General features: G+C 45.1%; 1 protein-coding gene across 2 annotated transcripts in view; it reads right to left on the minus strand.

Moving 5' to 3' along the window:
- LRIG1 (leucine rich repeats and immunoglobulin like domains 1) overlaps positions 1-19,626 on the minus strand; it is a 100,437-nt gene that overhangs the window by 48,905 nt on the left and 31,906 nt on the right. For both annotated transcript variants that reach the window (XM_026109742.2, XM_064519174.1), the window contains exons 2-3: positions 10,638-10,709; positions 5,452-5,526 (exon numbers count right to left, since the gene is read on the minus strand). In XM_026109742.2, the coding sequence (XP_025965527.2) occupies positions 5,452-5,526; positions 10,638-10,709 (147 nt within the window). The remainder of the gene's footprint in view (positions 1-5,451; positions 5,527-10,637; positions 10,710-19,626) is intronic.

The following is a 19,626-nucleotide window of genomic DNA, read 5'->3' on the forward strand; positions in this document are numbered from 1 at the left end:
CCTATTAGCCCTTTCTGTTTAATTACAGTTTAATGTGAATTGATCTTTACATTAATGAGTCTGTAAAGAAGATTGATTTTCTTCAAGAGACTTTTATGCTCAGTTTGGCAGCAGAGTAGTCCTATTGATTTCGCTTCCCCCAGTAAATACACTGCAGAGTGTCACTGCATCCTCTGTGAATCAGCTAATCCTATTTCACACTCTTTTACTCCAAAAATCCTTGTCCTGACTTCCTTGTCATCCATGCTTATTTAGAGTAAGATCATGGGGCTAAAGCATCTCAGACAGCTTCGACTGTTGCTAATAGACAGCTGACTACCATGGGTCACTGTCCCCTTTGTTCCTAAAGGGTGGAGGCTTAAGAGTTACAGTGGAAAAAAAATTAAGTTATTTTAAAGTGTTTAATCTGTTAATTTCCTCAATTCCTAGCCAGCTAAGGACGTGGCACAGAGATTGCTCTATTTACTGTGCTTGCTTTAGAGGTCTGGATAGCAGGCTCTCCACTGAGCTCTGCAGCTGCGTAACACCCTGTGCTGGCATGTCTGAGGCCACGTCTGCGTTGGTGGATGCTGACAGACAGAATTAAGCTGGCCACCTTGGAGCCAGGACAGAGGAGCAAGCATCCATCTCTCTCATCCCAATGGGCCATCCATGGAAGCCCTCTGGGCTGTACTTACCCTCAGGCGAGCTGGTAGCTGAGGTGCAAACAAGCCCCAGAGTAGGACAGTAGCTCAGTAAGCCCTGTGACTTGCGTAGACTTGGGTCCACACTGCTGACTGCTAAATGTGAATGGGGATCAGGTTCATAATATCCATACCGCAGAAGATGGTCTTGGGATATCTGCTAAATGGGGTGTGGCTTGTTAGACCCCAGTCACAGTCAGTCCTTCTAGACTAAGATTTTGAACCTTCGCTAAATTGCCCACTTGGGACAGAATCTGTCACCTTCAGGAATGCTCCAGAGTATGGTCTGAAGTTGCGCTTCGTCTGAACTTGGGCTTGCGGGAAACCTGCAGTAACGGACCGATGCAGAGCTGCTCATGGCTCAACTCCTCCTCTTACGTGACACACCAGCAAGGCTAAGCAACTCCCCACACAGGTTAGTCAGGAACTGCATATAAACAGATTCTCAGTCCTGCTGTAAAGAAATAGTTTCCTCCATCCTCCCCTTCCCCACCAGATCAGGTAAAAGCTTGAGCAGAGTCTTTTCAAGGGCCTAGAGAGTTAACACACTTGAGCTGCAGCAGAACATTGGGAAGGGAAATCCTCCGCCAAGAGCATGTCAGTGAAAACATCCTGCCATCAACTCCCAAATGTCCAAATCTAGGAACTCTAGCTAAGTTACAAATGCTGTGGGAATTTTAGGCAAGACTCTCCTCTCAGCTACTCCGATGCAATTTCGGAATTAATCCAGATTCACAGTCTCTCCCCCTCCCAGCTGAATTTCCTGGCTTTTGTTTGCACTAACAGATGTTTGCATTTAATGTCTGTCTTTATTTGGTAACCCGTACATAGATTATTCTTCCCTTCTGTTCTATTAAAAGCTTTATCAAGTCCCTTATGTTTGCTCTTGTTGAGATGAACTACTTTGGCAGCATTTTCAACGTGCAAGGCAAACAGACCCTTCAAGGAATAATTAAACTGAATTAAACTTCATGGCAGTTTATTAAGGCATAGCATGTTTGATACATATGGTATACTTGCATCCATCTGCAGCCTGAAACACAAAAATTTGCAGTAAACCTTGAGAATTCTCTCCCCAACAGATTCACACATGCTTACATACACACACATATATGTAACAGCCCACGGTCCGCACTCACATGGGGTCAAGCAAGTTTTTGGGTAATGGAGTCAAGGATGGGAAACTCCAAAAAGTGGGGAATCCAAAATGGACAAGCTGATTTAAAAACCAGGGCAATCCCCATTCATACTGCTTTAATCCTACAGCAGATTTCTTGAGTACAATCACAGCACCAACAGAGGAGAAAGTCTCTTCCCCATTTCAGGAAGAGTGGGAGACGAATTGTTTAACCCATTCAAAAGGGCTGTTTTGAGTGGCAAATACACAACCATTGCTCTGATAATACATTCACAGCCTTTTGGAGACGCTTAACCACATGCAATATACAAAACCTACTTGAGAGGTTTCTGAGGTAAACACACTTCACACATTTATAAACACTGAAAAAAAAACCCAAAACGTATTTATTTTTCTTTAACAGTAAGAACACACTGTAACACTATATACTTAAACATAAACCAATTTCTCAGTACACAGTCTTCATTATGAGCCTTCGCCCTGCGTTTGGTTTGGCAGCCTCCCCAATTATTACTTCACAGATTTGAAGGCCAGAAGGAACCAGCATGAACGTATAATCTGACTCCTAACATCACACAAGGGCAAAGAATTTTACCCACCAATCAAGCCCATTAACCTACTGCTGAACTAAAGGCCCATCTTTTAGGAAGCCATCTAATTGATTTAAAGACTCCCAGCGACGACGAAAGCCTCACTTTCTCAGCAATCTGCTCCAACGGGAGTTAGTCACCAACACTGATTAAAACAGGTACTTTGAAACACGCCAGCAGATCATTTTTACCTTGGATAAAAATTAAAAGGAGATGATGGCAAAAAAATAACCCCACAGTGGCATTGTCTGAAACAGGGTAAACACAGACCATTCTTGCAGAGGTAAGACAGCAGCGTTACAAATCCCGCTATCACCAGAGTTATTTATGTGTAGCAGCTGAGGAAAGCAATACAGATTTCTGGAAAGTGATACTAAGCAGGTCTGTTTAGAATACCGTCCTTTTATCATTGGGCTTTGTACCTTCCCCTTCCTTCTGTACCCTCTGAAATTTCAGAGGAGTAGTAAATCTACTGCCTTCCACCAGTCATTATTCCTCCTTTCCAAACCGCTTATTTCATTTCAGGAATAAAACGCCAAAGCTCTTGCAATTTGGTCCTTTGCCAATGGCTAAATTAATAGCAAAAATAGCAACAGGGGTTTTTGAAACTCAGATCATTTATAGACTTTGTGAGAAAGAAAAGCCGATTTGGGGGGCCTAAAACTATATCCTAGAGTAAGTTTTATGCAAGCTTTCCACCCATAAAACAGATTTCTGAAGTTTTTGAATCCCAGCGCGTGAGATGCTACACACCGGGTTACGTGGCAGTCTGGTGAGCTCGGTTTAAGCAGGAAGCAGGGATCGTGCCTTACGTGAGGGACCCAGCACGGAGGCAGTCGCTGTGCAGCGCTACGGCCAGCAGCCCCCAGATCGCGGCCTCGGACTTCACGCATGCTCCCAGAGGTGGGGAGAGGCAGGAGGCAGAAATCAAATAGGCTGGTTTTACACCAACTGCATGCGACACATTTGGCAGGTCTGATAACTGCTGGGACACAAGCCACCCCTATGCCCAGGAGATGAAGTGGTTATTTATCCATTTAACTGAAAGACACTCACTACATCCAGAGCTGGTGATAACACAGGAGCACTTTTAGGTCTTTATAAGCACCGTACGGACACAGTATACCCAAGAAGCAGATCAAAGGCACTGTATCTCAAATAAAAGCTAAACTTACTTCATGCCAGGAGAGGTATGGATGCCAATTTTAACCTAAGATCCCTAAACTGAATTAAGACAGGGAAGGAGTTCTTCTGCTTTGCATATTTTAACACTGCCTAATGGAAGAGCAGGAACAGTGCCAATTCATTTCACTCTATTTTGTCCTTGATTAAGTAATAGGAATGTATTTTTAGTCAATGGATCAAGGTTGTTTCAGAGTAATTCGGAGCCTTCTTAAGCCCTGGAGGACCAGTCACCTGGTTTGGACACTGACATTATCCACCATGAGAAGAAGTAAATCCAGCGCAATTGTGAAAGGACGGGACACCTGCCTGTAGCCAGACACTGCGAGGTCACGCACACTGGAAGCCGTCCCCTGAACTACTCAGTACATTGCTGGAATCCGTATCAGCTATAACCACTTCCCTTTCCCAGGAACTTGGGAGGTATCATGCATACTTCAGCAAAATTCCTTCTCGGTGTGCATTATAAGCAGACACATGCAAAAATAATTTTAGAGATCCACACTCTTAAGGTACTAAGAAGTTTGATACAGGCAATATTACAACGCCACTATGCCCTTCAGCAGCGCCCCCAACCTGAGATCCTTGGCGGCAGGTTCGCAAGGGCCTTCAAGTCTAATTCTTTTACAGGCACCTAAACTCTCAAAGTTAGGGACTTCAAGGTTTTTGCAGATCTAACCCTGCAGTGACTAATCACTCCCTCGAAAGAAAAAAATTAGAAGTTGAAAGGGTGACTATAAAAATGGTTAGAAGTCTGGAATGAGTTCTCTGAAAGATTGGGACATGAATAGTCTTTTGGTTTTAAGAACAGAGGATATGACCAGAACAGGGCCAGGAAAAAAAAAAAAAAAGAACAATAAACAGGAGGTAAAACTATGTACTCCTATAATAGCACAAGAATGAGATAATGATTGAAACCTAAAGGCAGACAATGAAAAAGAATGTATTTTTACCCAAAATATAATTAACCTGTGGAATTTACTGCCACAAGTTATCATTGACCATAAGATTTCAATAGTTTGGCAAAGGATGAAATGTTTATGGGAATAATAAGAACAATCTCACACACACAAAAAAAAGGTGTTGAAAAGGACTATCTGTGTTCCTCTAGCAGCAGAAACAGTGACCATCTAATAGACTTTAGTGTAAATTTCTCCTAGGGGTGTCTCATTTCATAATTATCCATAATTGCCCACACTGGTATTCCTGAAGGCCACACAGAAGCACTACCCACTGTAATTATCTGCGACAGGTCACTAGCCAATGAACCCTTCACCTGAATAACAACTGCAATTATTTTTGCTAGGTTCTGCTGGGGCACAGGTCAAAAAGCCACCTGCACCCAAGATCAGGTTTTGAAGAACAAATTTTATCAGTTATCTTTGCTTAAATCCTGAGCAGCTCCACTCCAATAATTCTTTGCAAATCTGGATTTGTGTCTGACTGGCTTTTGGGACTCTGGAACACATTTCTACAAACGTAGTTGAGCTGACAGATAAAGCGGTCGCCTGTTTTGGATCACTCCATAAACTAAGTATCAGAGAAATGATCTATTCTAGAGTTTGCAGATTTCTAATTGGCCTTCAAGTGTTATCTTTTGCCTTGCTCTCACAAACTGTATTAGAGTAGGATTTATCAAACAATCTCACATAAATCATAGAACTCCAGAAGATGTTTCTTAATTAAGGCATCAACAAACCTCGTAACAAAATCTGAAGAGTTAGCAGAAGCAGGTGTGACACACACAAAACTCTCCATAAGTAAGTTAAATCTATCCCACAATCAGTAACAGATAGTCCGAAGCAAAAAAAACAAAAACAAAAACCCAAAGAGGCAGCAAGTCGGAGCAGCAACTCACAGGTGAAGGGAGAGGACTTCAGAAGCAGCAGCTCCAAGGGATGGGATGGCAGTCAGCTCGTTGTTGTTCAGTCGCCTGCAATAAGCAGAAATTCATCATTTAAACAAACAGCCGAAGACGAGGTGCGTGCGACCTGGGTACAGCCTCAGCATGGGGCTTTGCACAAACATGCGGCTCGTTATCTGCCATCACTGACTCACCTGGAATCCTGATAATTTGGCAGAGGTCTCCATCTCAAGGGGTTCTGCTACATCTTTTCAGTGACAGTCTCACCTCTCAGTCCCAACCCAAGCCTTTTATTTATTTTAAATGAGAGCCACCATAGTTATTCCTACAACAGCTTTACAAAGTCAGCTCACGCGGGAGCCTTCTTAAACGCCTTGGGAGACACATCACCACCTCCCGCGCCAGGAGGGAATGGCTACCCCAAGCCCTCTGAGCACGCAACAGCTCCGACAGACAGGCGGGTTGCTCCAGGTAGCCCTCTGGCAAGCGGCCGGCTGGCGTTCGCTTTCATCTCGGTAGTGCCGGGCTTCCTAAAGAGCATTGCTCTTCGGTGGCAGCCCTGCGGGGCTAATGGCAGTTACAGACGGGGCCCTGCTCGTGGAAACCCCAGCCAGGCCGACACAGAAACGTCCCCCCTCAACAGCCTCATGTTTGAAGTGTTTTTCTGACTGAAAGCAGATCCTTGCCATGTGACGGGCTCTTCCTTGGTTTAAAAAGCCCTTGTTTGTATGCTGAATTAGTCAATTAATTACTGTAACAGTCGCTTGTCTGGCTGCTTGAAAATTACCTAATTTCTTAGCCATCTTGCTGCTCTCCCCCACCTCCCCGTCCCCCGCCGCCGCATGCTGAAGCAATTAAAGCCAAGCCCCTGCCAAGCCAAGCAAGGGGCAGCGCACGCGGCAATGCCGGAGGACTCCCCAGCCGCCTCTGTGGCCGGAGATCAGTTATTCGCAAGGCAGAATCGCACGGGGTCTCTCGCTCCCCACTTGCCAGATTCCCACTGACACCACACCACCACTGCCCCCCTCCAGACTCTCCCCTCCACGAGCGCGCTGTGGCAAAACGGGGTGTCAGGAGGCCAACAGGCTCTTGCGCTTAGCAAACGACTCCCTTCCCATTGCAGACTGCTTTACAACAGCGTCTTGAAAAGTATCATAACACTTAGACGAGGCATCTTGCTTTACTCCCTGAGGCTGCCCCTCTCCAGGAAGGGGTGGGGGGGAGGCCTGCAAATAACTTGCAGATGCATCTGACTCCAAATGGGGAGCGAGAGGCAGAGCATCTCGTAACTGGTAAAGGAGCATGGGGAAGCTGCAAAGTGCTAAGCCATGAGCATGAGTTGGGGCGATCCTCAATTTTGTCTTTTTTTTTTTGCCCTTTAAAAATATTTCTGGCTGGTGGGAGAGGGCAGCGATACATCCATCGCAGAACTTCCTTCTGACTCCTCCGAGAGCAGGCAAGAGATTTGATTTCACGAAGAGTTCCAGGCACTGCTGGGATAAAAGCTTTTCTCAACCTCAACTCTGCCTCCAACATTGTATCCGTACTTAAAATGTAAGGGAAAAAAGCCAGATGCATTGCAATTCAGCAAGGAGCTCTACTTTGCAACTAAAAGCTCATTGTTACTGATATTATACGCAAGGTCTAGAGCTTTCAGAGGTACAAAGCAAGCTGGAAAGAGCATTAAAATGCACGTGTGCCATACTTTAATCTGCATCCAACCAAGCATCTTTCTGAAAAGCACAGGAGAGGAGGGAGAATTAGGCCCACTTTCCTCCAGTCTGAGTCAGTTCTGGCTAGGCAGCTGCAACACCAATCAGCATCTAACAAGTGTTCAAATCCTTCTGACATAAGTGTGATTTTCATATATCGGTGTCCTGTCAGGTCTTCCTCAGTAAAACAGCACAGTCAGAAGTTGTTCTCCCACCTCATTTTCTCTCTTGGCTCACAGACACCAGTTGCTGATGCAGTGGAGACGGCCAAGCTTTGTATTTGTCTGGGATTTCCCTCTCATCTTCCCCCTTCCACATTTAAAGGAACAAAATAGGAAAAAAACAAAACAAACCTACCAGACTTCTGGCTCAGCAAATTTAAAATTTCTATCTCCATTCTCCTCCCCAGCCCTCACCTTTGATGACACAAATCTGCTGCCTCTGGATGGTAACAGAGGGAAGGAGGGGGGGGCCACCCGTATAAAATATTTACGGTCAAGTTGCCAGGCTGGTGTCAAGCTGAAATGGAGCCTGCTCAAAAATAGCACAGCTCTCCAGAGCTTTCAGTGAAAGGCACTTTAGAAAATAAAAGGTGAGTTGTTTGGAGAGGAATTTTAGCACAATTGCTACTACTTCATAGTATGAGCTTGGAAAACAAGAGCACCATGCAACCATCACTTGCACGGGTCCCATGATCTGTTCGACCTGAGACAACCCCACAGCAGGACCCGCCATCCTTTCAACCCAGGTGCCAGAGTAGATAGGCCCTGGGGATGGGATGGTCCTTAGAGGGAACAACAAAGGGGATGTGAGAGAAAGTCTAGCTCTCCTGAAGGAGGTAAGTAATATCACACTTCAGTCCCTTCCATATGAGACTTCAGCAGCACAGTTATTTATTTCAGAGCTCCACTGCCATCTGAAAGACTCCGTATTGTGCATTTTGTAGGAACAAGCACAAGACTAGTGGACAACCTACCCAGAAATCTGCTGGTGGGAAGTGAAGGGCTCCCTTTGTAAAAGAGATCGATGCATTCAATCATGTGGGACTATGGGGTTTCATGTTGCTTTGTGCTACCAAATTTCATTCCACACACACACTTAAAATCTTAGGTGAAAGCTTTGTTTAAAGAACAGGAAAACTGGCTAAACCCAAGGGAAAGGGAAAATGGAGGCTAGAGTAAGTATGGCTATTATTTTATTACCACCTTCCTAAACCAAAACAGAAGCATTGAAGATTAGCTATAAAGCTGAAGTCTTTTGTTTTGGGGGCATCATCTTAAAAATCAAGAGAAAACAAAGGTTTTCAAAATACATTGTGCTAATTACGCACATACAGAGACATACAGAGAGCTCTGAGCCTCATCTGTAGTACTTAGGAACCACACGCTCTACGTTTGAAGCATCACAGGAGGTTTCAGGTCTTATCAATGCATCTATTATTTGGGGCAATCTCTTTTCCCGAGGGTCACTTGGTTTGCCCAGCGCAGCATGCACAGCAAAACACTGACTTGCTCTCAAGACATGCCACAGCATGATGCTGATTTCATGAATGTTTGTAAAGCGCTTAAAAAAACCTCAGAAAGGAGATGCTCTGGCAGTACAGACGTGGTTCTCTTTGTGAGATGCAGTTTATTTCAGTGGTCTGTGGTTTAGCTGTTATTCAAAAGCAACCAAGATTGGTAGATAGGGCTTTTAATAGAGCTTCTCCCTCACAATTTCCAGCGGCTGCCCTCCAGGCTCCACTCCAGACCTCTGGTTCTGTTTCAGTCTCCCAATTCTGAATTCTCCCCTTCCCTCCTACTGACTTCTCTGCTTCCCTTTCCCCTAAGTCTGCTTTTCTAATTCAGCATGCAGCTCTTACCTGTGCCATTACTTTGTGTGCTGTATGACTTACCTTCCCCATTCCCCTCACATCTTTCTAAGCTACCTGCTCAGTACAGAGCCTTTCCTGCCCTCAACGCTGCAGCACTTTGCACAAGGGAGCCCACTACCTAAGCAATCAGAAGCCATACAACCTTCCCAACACCTTGCTCCCTGAAGTCACATGCCTTCAGGCACTTCCACAAATAAAAGCTACTGCTAAGCCACAGTCATGTTAGAATAACTCTAAAGGCTCATGGGATCAGGGCTGTGATTCTGTTCTCTAAGCATAGAGCAATTTAAGGCTTTCCATAGTTTAAAGAACAGTTGAGCAAACAGATCCTATACGAGCATTTCGCTCACCTGCATCACTTTCTCTCCCCTCCCTTACTGCTAAGATGATAATGAACTTATGTCAAACAGTTGCAGTCACTCCTGATGCATATTCCTCACTTAATCATCTTCCCCAATAAGTGACTTCTACTCTAGCGTAAGCAGCGGAGCCAGGGGAGATTAGGCAGGTGGAGAGACACTGTATTAATCCCTGTGGTCCAATTTTGCAGACATTAGTCAGGCAGAAGTCCCACAGTAGTAAACTGCTTTGCTTATTTAAGGATCACAGAATCTGGCCCCTCCATGAGCCCCAGAGCCAATGCTTAATGAAAACAGACAAAGGACAAGAGCAAATGAACGATATACACAGAGCACAGTATTGTTTCTGAAAGGAAATGTTTTTTCAGTTTCCCATGAGGCATCAGTAGCTCTTCAAACAGAGCCCAAACCTCAAGTATGCCAGCAATTCAACATTCAAATGAGAGCTCATTACCTCAACCCACCACTTACAGCTTTAGTCACTTTCACTTTTCGAAACCCAAAATCAGGGCTTCAGGAACTGCTGTGAAAAGCTGACAAGCGCAACAGCTCTATGCATATGAACTGCTGAGCAGTTATGCAGATCGGGAGTTAGGAAATCCTGTGATTCCCCCAAACAGAATTTTCTTTTACCAACAGTGCAGAAAGGGGAATCTGTAACAGCTACTTAGACCTTCATTAGCTCCTTCTCTTCCCCCACCAAACCAGAAGAAAGCTTAGTCATTTTAGGCTCTAATAGACTTCAAACAAAACTTGCTCTGGTTCCAAAAGCAGTACAAATGTCTAAGAAAGGAGGAGACACAGTTAAATGCTTTGTTATCCACTACACTACACCTTTGTTTCCTGGGAGATCTGGGCTAGGTTGGCATCAGATATCACGATCCAGGCTGTTCTGCCTTGCTTCAGGGTTATCCTTTCAGCAAGGAGCTTTGTGTGTATGTTCAGGTGTGTTAGCTGAACTGCTCCCTCAGAGCATTGCACAAGACAGAGAGGGAGGCAAACTCCAAGGATTTCCAATAACGGCTGTGCTGTTTCGATCAGGATGTTGTGTTCTGCTAATTCATTGGTTAAAAAGGAAGCACAGGTGGAGTATGAAAAAACCACCCACACCAAGTCAGATCTGCTGATTTAAGTGAGCTAAGGGAAGGTACTGTCTTGGAAAACTATGCACAATTTCCTTCTGTTCAACAAGCTGCCCTAAGAAAATACAATTAAAACCTTGCAAAGAATACTTACACTTCCCGTAGGTTCGACAGCCCTGCAAAGGCAGAAGGATCGATCTCTGTCAACTTGTTGTAGCTCAGGTTTCTGTTAAAATAAAAGACAGTAGATCAGCATACTCCAGTTACTGTGCTCAGCAAAACCCAGTCATCTTAATTATTCTAGATTGTACTGAGAGATCATCTGTTGTTTTAAAAGAACCTTTAAGAAACAGGGCTGAGCAGCATTTTTCTGCTGAACAAACTAGACGGTTGCTTTAATTTTATGATCAAATGTTATCTAGCTCTCCCTAAGCATTCTCCTCTTTTGCATTAGCATGTACAGTTAATTTGTCTTAATATTATACAATTGCATTTATAATCTTCTATTGGCTATTCATAGCCATGCAGCTAATCACAGATGAAAAAGGTATTTCCTGACAAATTAAAGTCTGAACTGAAACAATCAAACCTGTTGCTCATTTTTTTATATCTGTATACACATGGAATTTTTTTTTATATGCCACTATGCATTACATACAAATAAAACACACACATATATAGGCATGCACACTTATTATGTATTTCCTATATTTGCTAACAAGATTATAACATTAGTATATCACTAAATGGTTCGTTCTTTTTTTAAAATCAGTGATTACAGCTTTTAACCTGCTGTTCTTGTATTGCAACCTCATGCAATAGTAAGTGTTTTGCTCCCTAGCTACCCCAGCCAACACTTTCCAACTACCTGCCAGTCAAAGTCTAGATTGTATTATAGCACTTCACTGAAGGGCAGGATGGCAAATAAACTGTGCTACATTATCTGAAAAAAACCTTCTGGGAGAGCAGACCTGGCTTGCAGCACACCCCTGTTTGGAAATACAGCCACTGCAATTGTTTAACATGCTTCAGGGAAGAACACGCTGCAACCACTGCTGGGGACAGCAAACAGACGAATAACGAAACAGGGGCGAGGAAGCACGCACGAAGCACCAGTTCCGAAAACAAGAGCGACACCTCTGCCACGCTCTGCTGTGCCATCGCACCCGGCGCAGCAGTAAAATCCTCCCTCCCAGATACCCGTTATCAGCACACTGACACGCAACAGGTCAAACCTGCAGTTAGGGACTTACAGGGAGAGCACAGATCAATTAAGACCAAGTGACTAATGACGCAGAAATTAACAAATGCCCTAATTAACATGACGTATGCGGTGCCGGCGTGTTACTAGGAGTGTGCAATCTAAAGAGGGAGGAGGCAAATTGATGGGTCCTAGCAAGAAGAGCAATCAGGAGGAGTTGTAAGAAAATTGTGAGGGGGACCTACTTTAATTTTACTCTGCTCCACACCCTGCTCTAGGATATTATCCTGAATAAAACTCAACCCTCCCTTCTCCTCTGCAGGGAGGTTACACCCTCTTATCACACCTCTGAACATGACCTAGAAGATTCACGGCCTGATTTTAGATAAGCCCTCAAACGTTCAGCTGCCTCTTCAAACCACCGAGCCAGCCCAACTAGAAGAGGGCCCAGTCCTCCCTGCCTTGGGTACCTGCTTCGTTTGCGAGCGGTGCCCACAGACGCAAAGCATGCCTGCAGCCCAAACCAGTAAACAGGGCACCCAGAACAGTCACCGAGGCACCTGCTGAACTTACACCCACACTACCTGACCCAAGAGCTTACAGGCAAAAAGGGACAGCTGTCAGAACATACAGAAATCTCCCATTTGAATTGCTCCCGCTAACCCGCTGCAGCACTTCAGGGTAACACTGAGATATTTAGGCCTATGGCAACACTTGCAAACACCAGCAAGACTTGAAAGACTAGAAAGCCCACCGATGCTGGATGGTTAGCAGGAAGCGATAAATGCCTCTTTTGAGCTGAACGGCAGTTATCGACCATCCGCCCTCCTAGAAGGCGCTGATGGGAAGTTCCCGCAGCGCTGCTGCACGCTGGCACCACTCGATAGCTCCCACGCACACGCCGTTCCCCGTGATGCCCCAAGGAGCCAGCTAAGAAAGGCTCCTTACATCTTGCATAAAACATTCGGTTTTCTACAAATACCTGCTGTGGAAGCAGGCACTGCAAATCCAAAGCACACGGTGGCTTCAGGTCTAGATTCCGCTAAGGGCTGCACAGGAGTGTAAGACCTAACCAAGCATCTAGTTTTAAAATATGCTGTCCTGTAAGCCCCTACTGTCTTTTAAAACACTCGAGAGACCTTTAAATCAATACCAGCCTACAGCAGATATCCATTTCACTATGAACTCCAAGGCATTTATCTAAATAAAAGTCAAACTGCAGTTTAAACTCTGAGTGTGTTTGAAAGCCAAGTCCATATTCATAGCACAGTTACAAGTTAAAGTGCAATTTGCCCACAGATTACACTACTAGAATTTTTTTCTTTTTTCTTTTTTTTTTTTCTTCTTTAAAACCACACAGCAAAATCAGGTTGGAGTTTGTCCCTGTCTGATGCACAGACAAAAATAGAGGAACATGCAACAGGTAATATCCTATAGGCTCAACATGATAAAAATAAAGCAGGGACAAATACTAGTGACAAACTGCAAGGGGGAAACACAACCACAGTACTGGCACCATCATGACTGAGCATGAATCCATCCATCTTAACATATTTCTGTGTCTTCTGTTGTGGCAATATCTTCACACTTCTTAAAGTAATGTATTTATCCCCAAAACACTTCTCTGCCATAGGCTAATGGCCCACTGTACAAAGCAAGCACTGAGCATCATGGGCACTAAACTGATCCCTGCACACCTGAGGAAGCGAACAGATCCGAGGCTCATCCAATGCTCCAACACTGAACCATGTCAACGTGAACTTCAGAAGTTGAAAAGTGGAGGGGGGAAAAAAAAAAGTCTTAGAGTAGAGGACTTCATGACCATGGGTTAATATCTTCCAAAATAATCTTTTTATTATCACTGTTGCCATTTGAGAAGTTTGAACACTAAAGTCATTGCACAAGTAGCTAGCTCTTCAGATGGCATAGCCGTGTTTTGCCTCCTACAGTCACAGACAAGTAATTTCCAAAGCTTGTTGCAGAAGTATCTACTCAGAGCTGAATTTGGGGTGCTTTTTTTTTGTAGCTACAAAGGACATCCATCAAGAAAACAAGTGTAGCTATGCAAAATGTCTACCTGAGCCGTCCAGCAGCCTGAAACAGCAGCTCCGAAGGATGTGAACACGTGGTCAGTTCCAGGGGTTTACTCTGAAATATTGTTCCACCTGTGACTATCTGAGCAGAAACATCCCATTAACCGAAGCGCCCACCAGTCCCACTTCCTGTATGCTGAAGCCTTCAGCCCTCCTCAAGCTACCTATTCCAACCTCCAGCTATCCTCACCACACATACAATGCTGTGCTCCTTCAAAAATCAGTGGGGAAATGTAAACTAAAAATACAGGGTTAGTGCAAAATAAAGAGAAGACTTGAAAATAAACAGACACACCAAAATAAGCAGTTCTACTCAATTTCCCTGAGACTAGCTGCATCTTAACTTACATTAAAACGCCCAGGAATTTCTAGCCTGAAGCATCAGCAATCTCAGGATCCGCTTCCCAGAACTCGGATCCCTCTCACTAGACGGTATTTGGCACGCCAGCCAGAGCATGCAAATGGTAAAAAGACTTAGTGTGCTCCAATAGATAGATCAGTGGGACCAGGAGTCAGGAAACCTCCGTTCTATTCCTGGCTCTCTTAATCTCCTGCTGCGTGACCGGGTCATGTCACATCACCTCTCCAGAGCTTTTGTTTCCACAGCCACTCTTTGTCTGTCTTGTCTATTTAGACTGTAAATAAAATTGAGGTTCGTATTGTCTCCGTTTGCCCAACGCTAGTGAAACGAGGCCTTGATCTTGGTCGGGCTCCAGTAATGCAAATAACAAAGGAAACTCAAAACTCGAGGTCAGGCATACATGCGGTGCTCCCCCAACACAACGCACAGGCTCTAAACGCAAGACAACGCACCGCAAGGGCTCCTGTGTCCCCAGCAGCTCTTGGCCTCTCTGGTCAAGCAGCCCAGGGACACCAAGCCTATGGGAATGGTTGTTGTGGCACTGGAAATGGTCGTGTTTCCGCTCTGCAACAGCGGGCACCAGGAAAGCTCCTGGAGGAACCCCCTGGACCGACGCACTACCTCTGCAATGCAATAGTGGAACTGCACATGTTGAACAAACTTCTGCCACCAGTGTTTTAAAGCATCTTCTTCGAAGAAAGAGAGCTCACCAAAACAAAACCCCATCCCTTCCCCAATCAGCACTCCCCCTCAAGCTGCTAAAATTTATAATGCAGCATCTACAGTGTTGTATGCCAGCCCCAAGACACGGAGAGAATACATCTTCGGTGGGCAGCTAGTGCATTTTTCTGGCACCCATATCCGCATATTGGGTTAGCTGTGCCCAAGTGTGGGAATATCCAAGTACATGGCCCTCTGCCCAGCACCCTGCCTGTTTCTGCATGTGGGGATGACATTTAAAAAAAAAAAAAAAAAAAAACAAACAAAAAACAAAGAGTATTTTGACTTCACAGCATGAGAAGTGCTCTGCACTTTATTTAGCTATCACGCATCTTTCAGTTCTTCCTTGTGCTGGCTAATCCAGCAACAGAGGGTTTTTCCCCCTCCTGTCAGTAAGATGCCCACGATCAGGAACTAAGTGTGTTAAATCAATATGGGAAGGGCCGTGTTCTATCTATTTATCCATACCCGTCTCTGAATAAGAAAGCAGTGTTTGCCTTTACTTAGCATTGTAAAAATGGCACTGTGGATCACTGAGCATTGTGGAGAGGCAAAGGAAGGCCCTGTTAAATAACCAGGTACACAGCCTTCCTGTGAACCATCTCCTGGAGGTGATAATGGCATCGCACAGGGTTGTGCATACCAATGGGGAGGGATGGGTAGCTCCTCGAACCCCAAGATGCCAATCCTGCCTCGTTGGGAAAGGTGCGGGGTAGACTGCAGGTTAACGCAGAAACGCTGGCTCTGCTTCGGGAACTCGGCCAGCATGGAGTAAAGCCACCCCTCTTTCCAAGAGAGAGGTGCGTGCTAGACAAAAGAATAAATAGATGCGTTGCTGCTGGTGTCTCTTCACCACGAAGACGGCTGAATTCTGTTCAGTGGGGGTGAAGGTTTCCGACCCTTACGTCAAACCCATTCATCTGTCAGTGGGGAATATTATGTCAAAAGCATCTCTGCACCTTTTGACAACAGGCAGAGGAGAAAAGGAGGATGGCTCGAAGCTCTGCCACTGCTAGCTCCAGCTTTCATTAAACACTTTGTCAACCATTGTCATAACACAACTTTTCATTGCTCAAGCACAAAAGGGAGCTGAGGGCCCGGAACAATCGAGTCCCGCAATAGAAATTCCTCTGGCTAATCTGTCGAAAGATAGCTGCCGAGGCTGCAGCTCACTGAATAGGCACCAGCCTCTTCCCACATGGCTGCAGCTGGCTTTACAGCACTGGAATGGAGGGCCCATGCACACTTGACTGGGTATGAAAAGCAGCGCAGCTGAATTAGCTTGGCCATGGGGCCAGGGAAACAAGAGAAGGAACACATTGCCCATGCTAAAAGCATACAGCTGTGTGCAGAAGAAAGCACACTTGCATTTATCCCTTTTAAACAAGTTTTTTGCGCTTCCAAAGAGGCAGCGGAGTCCTCCTAAGCAGTGACATGCAAGGTTTAACTCAGCACCTTTCTAACAGGCACAACCTAGTGTACTGTACTTTATCAAGCCTCCCACAAGACTGAAGCACAAGGTAATCAAAGAGAGTGCAAGGATTCAGTCAGTCGCATGGACATTGGGGACAGAAAAAAGCAGCTTTAGACCATTTCTTTCCTTTCCTTGTGTGCAAGACAAATCCCAAGTCTTGACACAAGAGACAGCAGCCAAACAGCTACTGTAGCTAGCTCCAGCTATTGACAGCTGCATTGCATGGCAACATCTTCCCCTAAACAAGATTTCTTCAGTCCTCCCCTAGAACTAATGGCCACTAAATGGAGTTGCATAAGCCATTAACACTGATCACAGTTAGAAGGAGCTTTTAGACACTAGACGTGCTAGTCTTTAGTTACCTGCTGCAGGATTTCTTGCAGATTCCTTTGAAGCAGCTGATGCACTGCCAGAAGCTGAAGCCTGGACATGGGCAAATGCCCCAACTCACTGCAGTCATCCCTGCATTTCCTTTGAATCTGTCTGCTTAACTGATACAGAACCACAGACTCTTACATCCCGAGGCTCACTCGCCACCCCCACCTCTATCCCACTGCTCCCTGACTTAGCTTAACAGGCTGAAAGTGAGGAAAGACGAACCACAGAGACACTATTTGCCAAAGGCTTCACCTGAGGGATCCACGCTCACTAGGTCTTGCAGTTCAGCCAGCCTCAGATGCAAGCTCCCACCCTGCTAAGCAACACTCAACCAGCCAGGCTGACACAGGCTGTGCAGTCTGAGGGATGCTCAGCTTTCTGGGTTGTCCACAACCACAATCAGCTGAGTCTGTGGCAATTTCTCATGCAGAATATTCTGGGGAGCTCTGTCTGTCCATCTGTCCTGGGCGCCTGGCATGCACGACAAGGGACACTGCTGGTGCATAGAAGCTTCCCGGGCTAAGAATTGGCAACGGTGCCTCTTAAACGGAGGTAAGAGTGCCAAAACACAGGGCACCAGAAGATGAATGTCCCCGCTCGCTACTGTGAGTAAGCAGCAAGCTATTTTGGAGAGAAGAAAGGGACGCTGAAAGACATGGTAGGACAAGCAGCACTTGCGTGGGTGAAACTGCACCCCATTACAGAGAGGTCCTGTTATCAGCTAACCGATTGTGCTCACTCAAGCTTTACTTATACTAGCTCAAATTAACAGCAGCAGCATCATATTAGCTCGGGTTAATAGCATGCTCATAAGGGGCTTTATGTGCAGAAGGGAGTCAACTTAAGGGCAACCCTCAAGCCATAACATGAGCTAATTTGACAGTGAAGACAAACTTTGAGAGGTCATCCAGACACCAAGCAAACTGCGCCATGAATCACTCTCAGTCATGACCAACCATACTGTCTAAAGGAAATTCTTGCAGCATGATTACCAAAGAATCAATACCATGCTGATTCCAGCAGATGCATGCAGTCATTAGCGCAAATAATACTAATTAAAACCACATCACTGCAATCCATTGTACAGGATTGCAAGTTAAATTAACATGCAGCTGATTCGGTTCAAGCAATTGGGAAACTATCTCCTCATCTGCGAGCAACTTTCAGAGGCACATTTTGAGCCCTGGCCTGCCTTTCTGCTTCGCCACTTCGTGCTCCCGACTGCTTCTACTCCCAAGAGCCCGGAGACCACACATCTGGCACGCAAAGACCTTTGCGCATACAAATCGGGTAAGCGACCACCAGAGCGGACCAGTGGGCCTGCGTAACGCTCGAGGCAGGCTGGAAACGTAAAGAATATGATCGTTATCAGCACCCGGCTCTCCCAGACAGCCCGGGAGAGCGAGCGCGCTCGCAACAGTTTCCCAAGGACAGCAAATTCTTTGACCAAAGTGTTGAGTAATACCAAACTGCAGCTGGGGTTTCTAAATCTCCTACAACAAGGGGCTCTTACATGTTTGTATCTTTAAAAATGGCAGGGTCAGGTTATCTTAGGCCCTGTTAAGTTTATACAAATGTGTTTGGACAAAACCTAGGATCCTGTTTCCTTCTATTCTAATAACCTTGGACAAACAGAAATGGAGTTCTTACCAATTTGGGGAGTTCTGTTGGAAAAATTGTATCTTTGAAACACCCCAATGTTTCAAGCCTGTTTTTCATTTCAAAGAAAGAGATCAATTAGAGGCTATTTTTTCTCTCTATGTAATCATACACACATACAAGTACATTGCAATACGTGTGCAAAGCACTTTAGTATCTCAGGAGTTTACGCACCTCTCGCTATGCATCAGTGGCTTCAAGGGTAAAGTGTGCATACTCGTTTCCCCAAGGCCTGATCCTGTGGTCCATTCAATGAAAGTTTTGTCGTTATTTCAACAGCATCGCGCTCCAAAAAAAGTAAAGGGAGACTTCAGAAAGTGAAGTAATTTGAAAGCCATCCAACGGCATCAATGGTAGAGGAAGGACTGAGAGGCTCCGTCTCCGCAGAGCGCCCCAGAGGGACCCCCGAGCGTTTGCTCCTGGGGACCCCTCCGGCCCTTTCCTTTTCGGCAGCCAGCAGGGATACACACCAACACAAGCGCGGGCGAGACAAAGCAAGCGCGAAGGAGGTGTGACAATGTATTCAGCAAAGTTTTCTCTGCTTCTGAAAAAAATAATGGCAGCAGCCACATGGCCTGCAGTTACTAAGGCTACAAAACCTCCCATTATGATTGCATGTTCCTCTGCTCCAAGTAAGACAGGGCAGTCAAAGGCAGCATTGTGCAGCAGGGAACAGGGGATGCTGCAAGGATTAGAGCAGACGATATTTAATTGCAGCAATTTTTCACTTTATTTGCTGCTCCTATTAAGCTGCACTGCCTGAAGGAAACGGATTCTCTCCCTCTCTAAAACACATGTGGCTGTCAGCAGCGAGAACTGCCTCGAAGCAAAAAGCAAGCTTCAAAAGCAGCAGGGACATCTAAATAAAAACAAACATATTTAATTTAACATAAAACAATCCTGCTTTGCCACCTGTGACAGGTAAGAAATTGGAAAGGAAAATCAGGCTATGAAAGTTGTTTTTAATCCACAAGTAAACTCCACCTTTAATCTGCTCAGATGCCCACAGGGTTTGTTCTCAGTTTGTTTTGTTTAATTAAAGTGCTACTTAACATCATGAGAAAGACATATCCCAAAACCAAAACTAGCAAGGAAGTTTCTTACTCCTCTGTGTAACAGCAACTTTTTTTTTTTTAATTTACAGCAAATTTCTTTCTGAGAGTTTTTGCCTCCACAAGGCAAAGCACACTGCATCTTCAAACACTAAAGCAACAGCTAGAAGTCTTGCTCATAAACAAAATACACATGAAACAGATT

This window comes from Dromaius novaehollandiae, chromosome 12, assembly GCF_036370855.1.
Source record: "Dromaius novaehollandiae isolate bDroNov1 chromosome 12, bDroNov1.hap1, whole genome shotgun sequence".
NCBI classification, from domain to species: Eukaryota; Metazoa; Chordata; class Aves; order Casuariiformes; family Dromaiidae; genus Dromaius; species Dromaius novaehollandiae.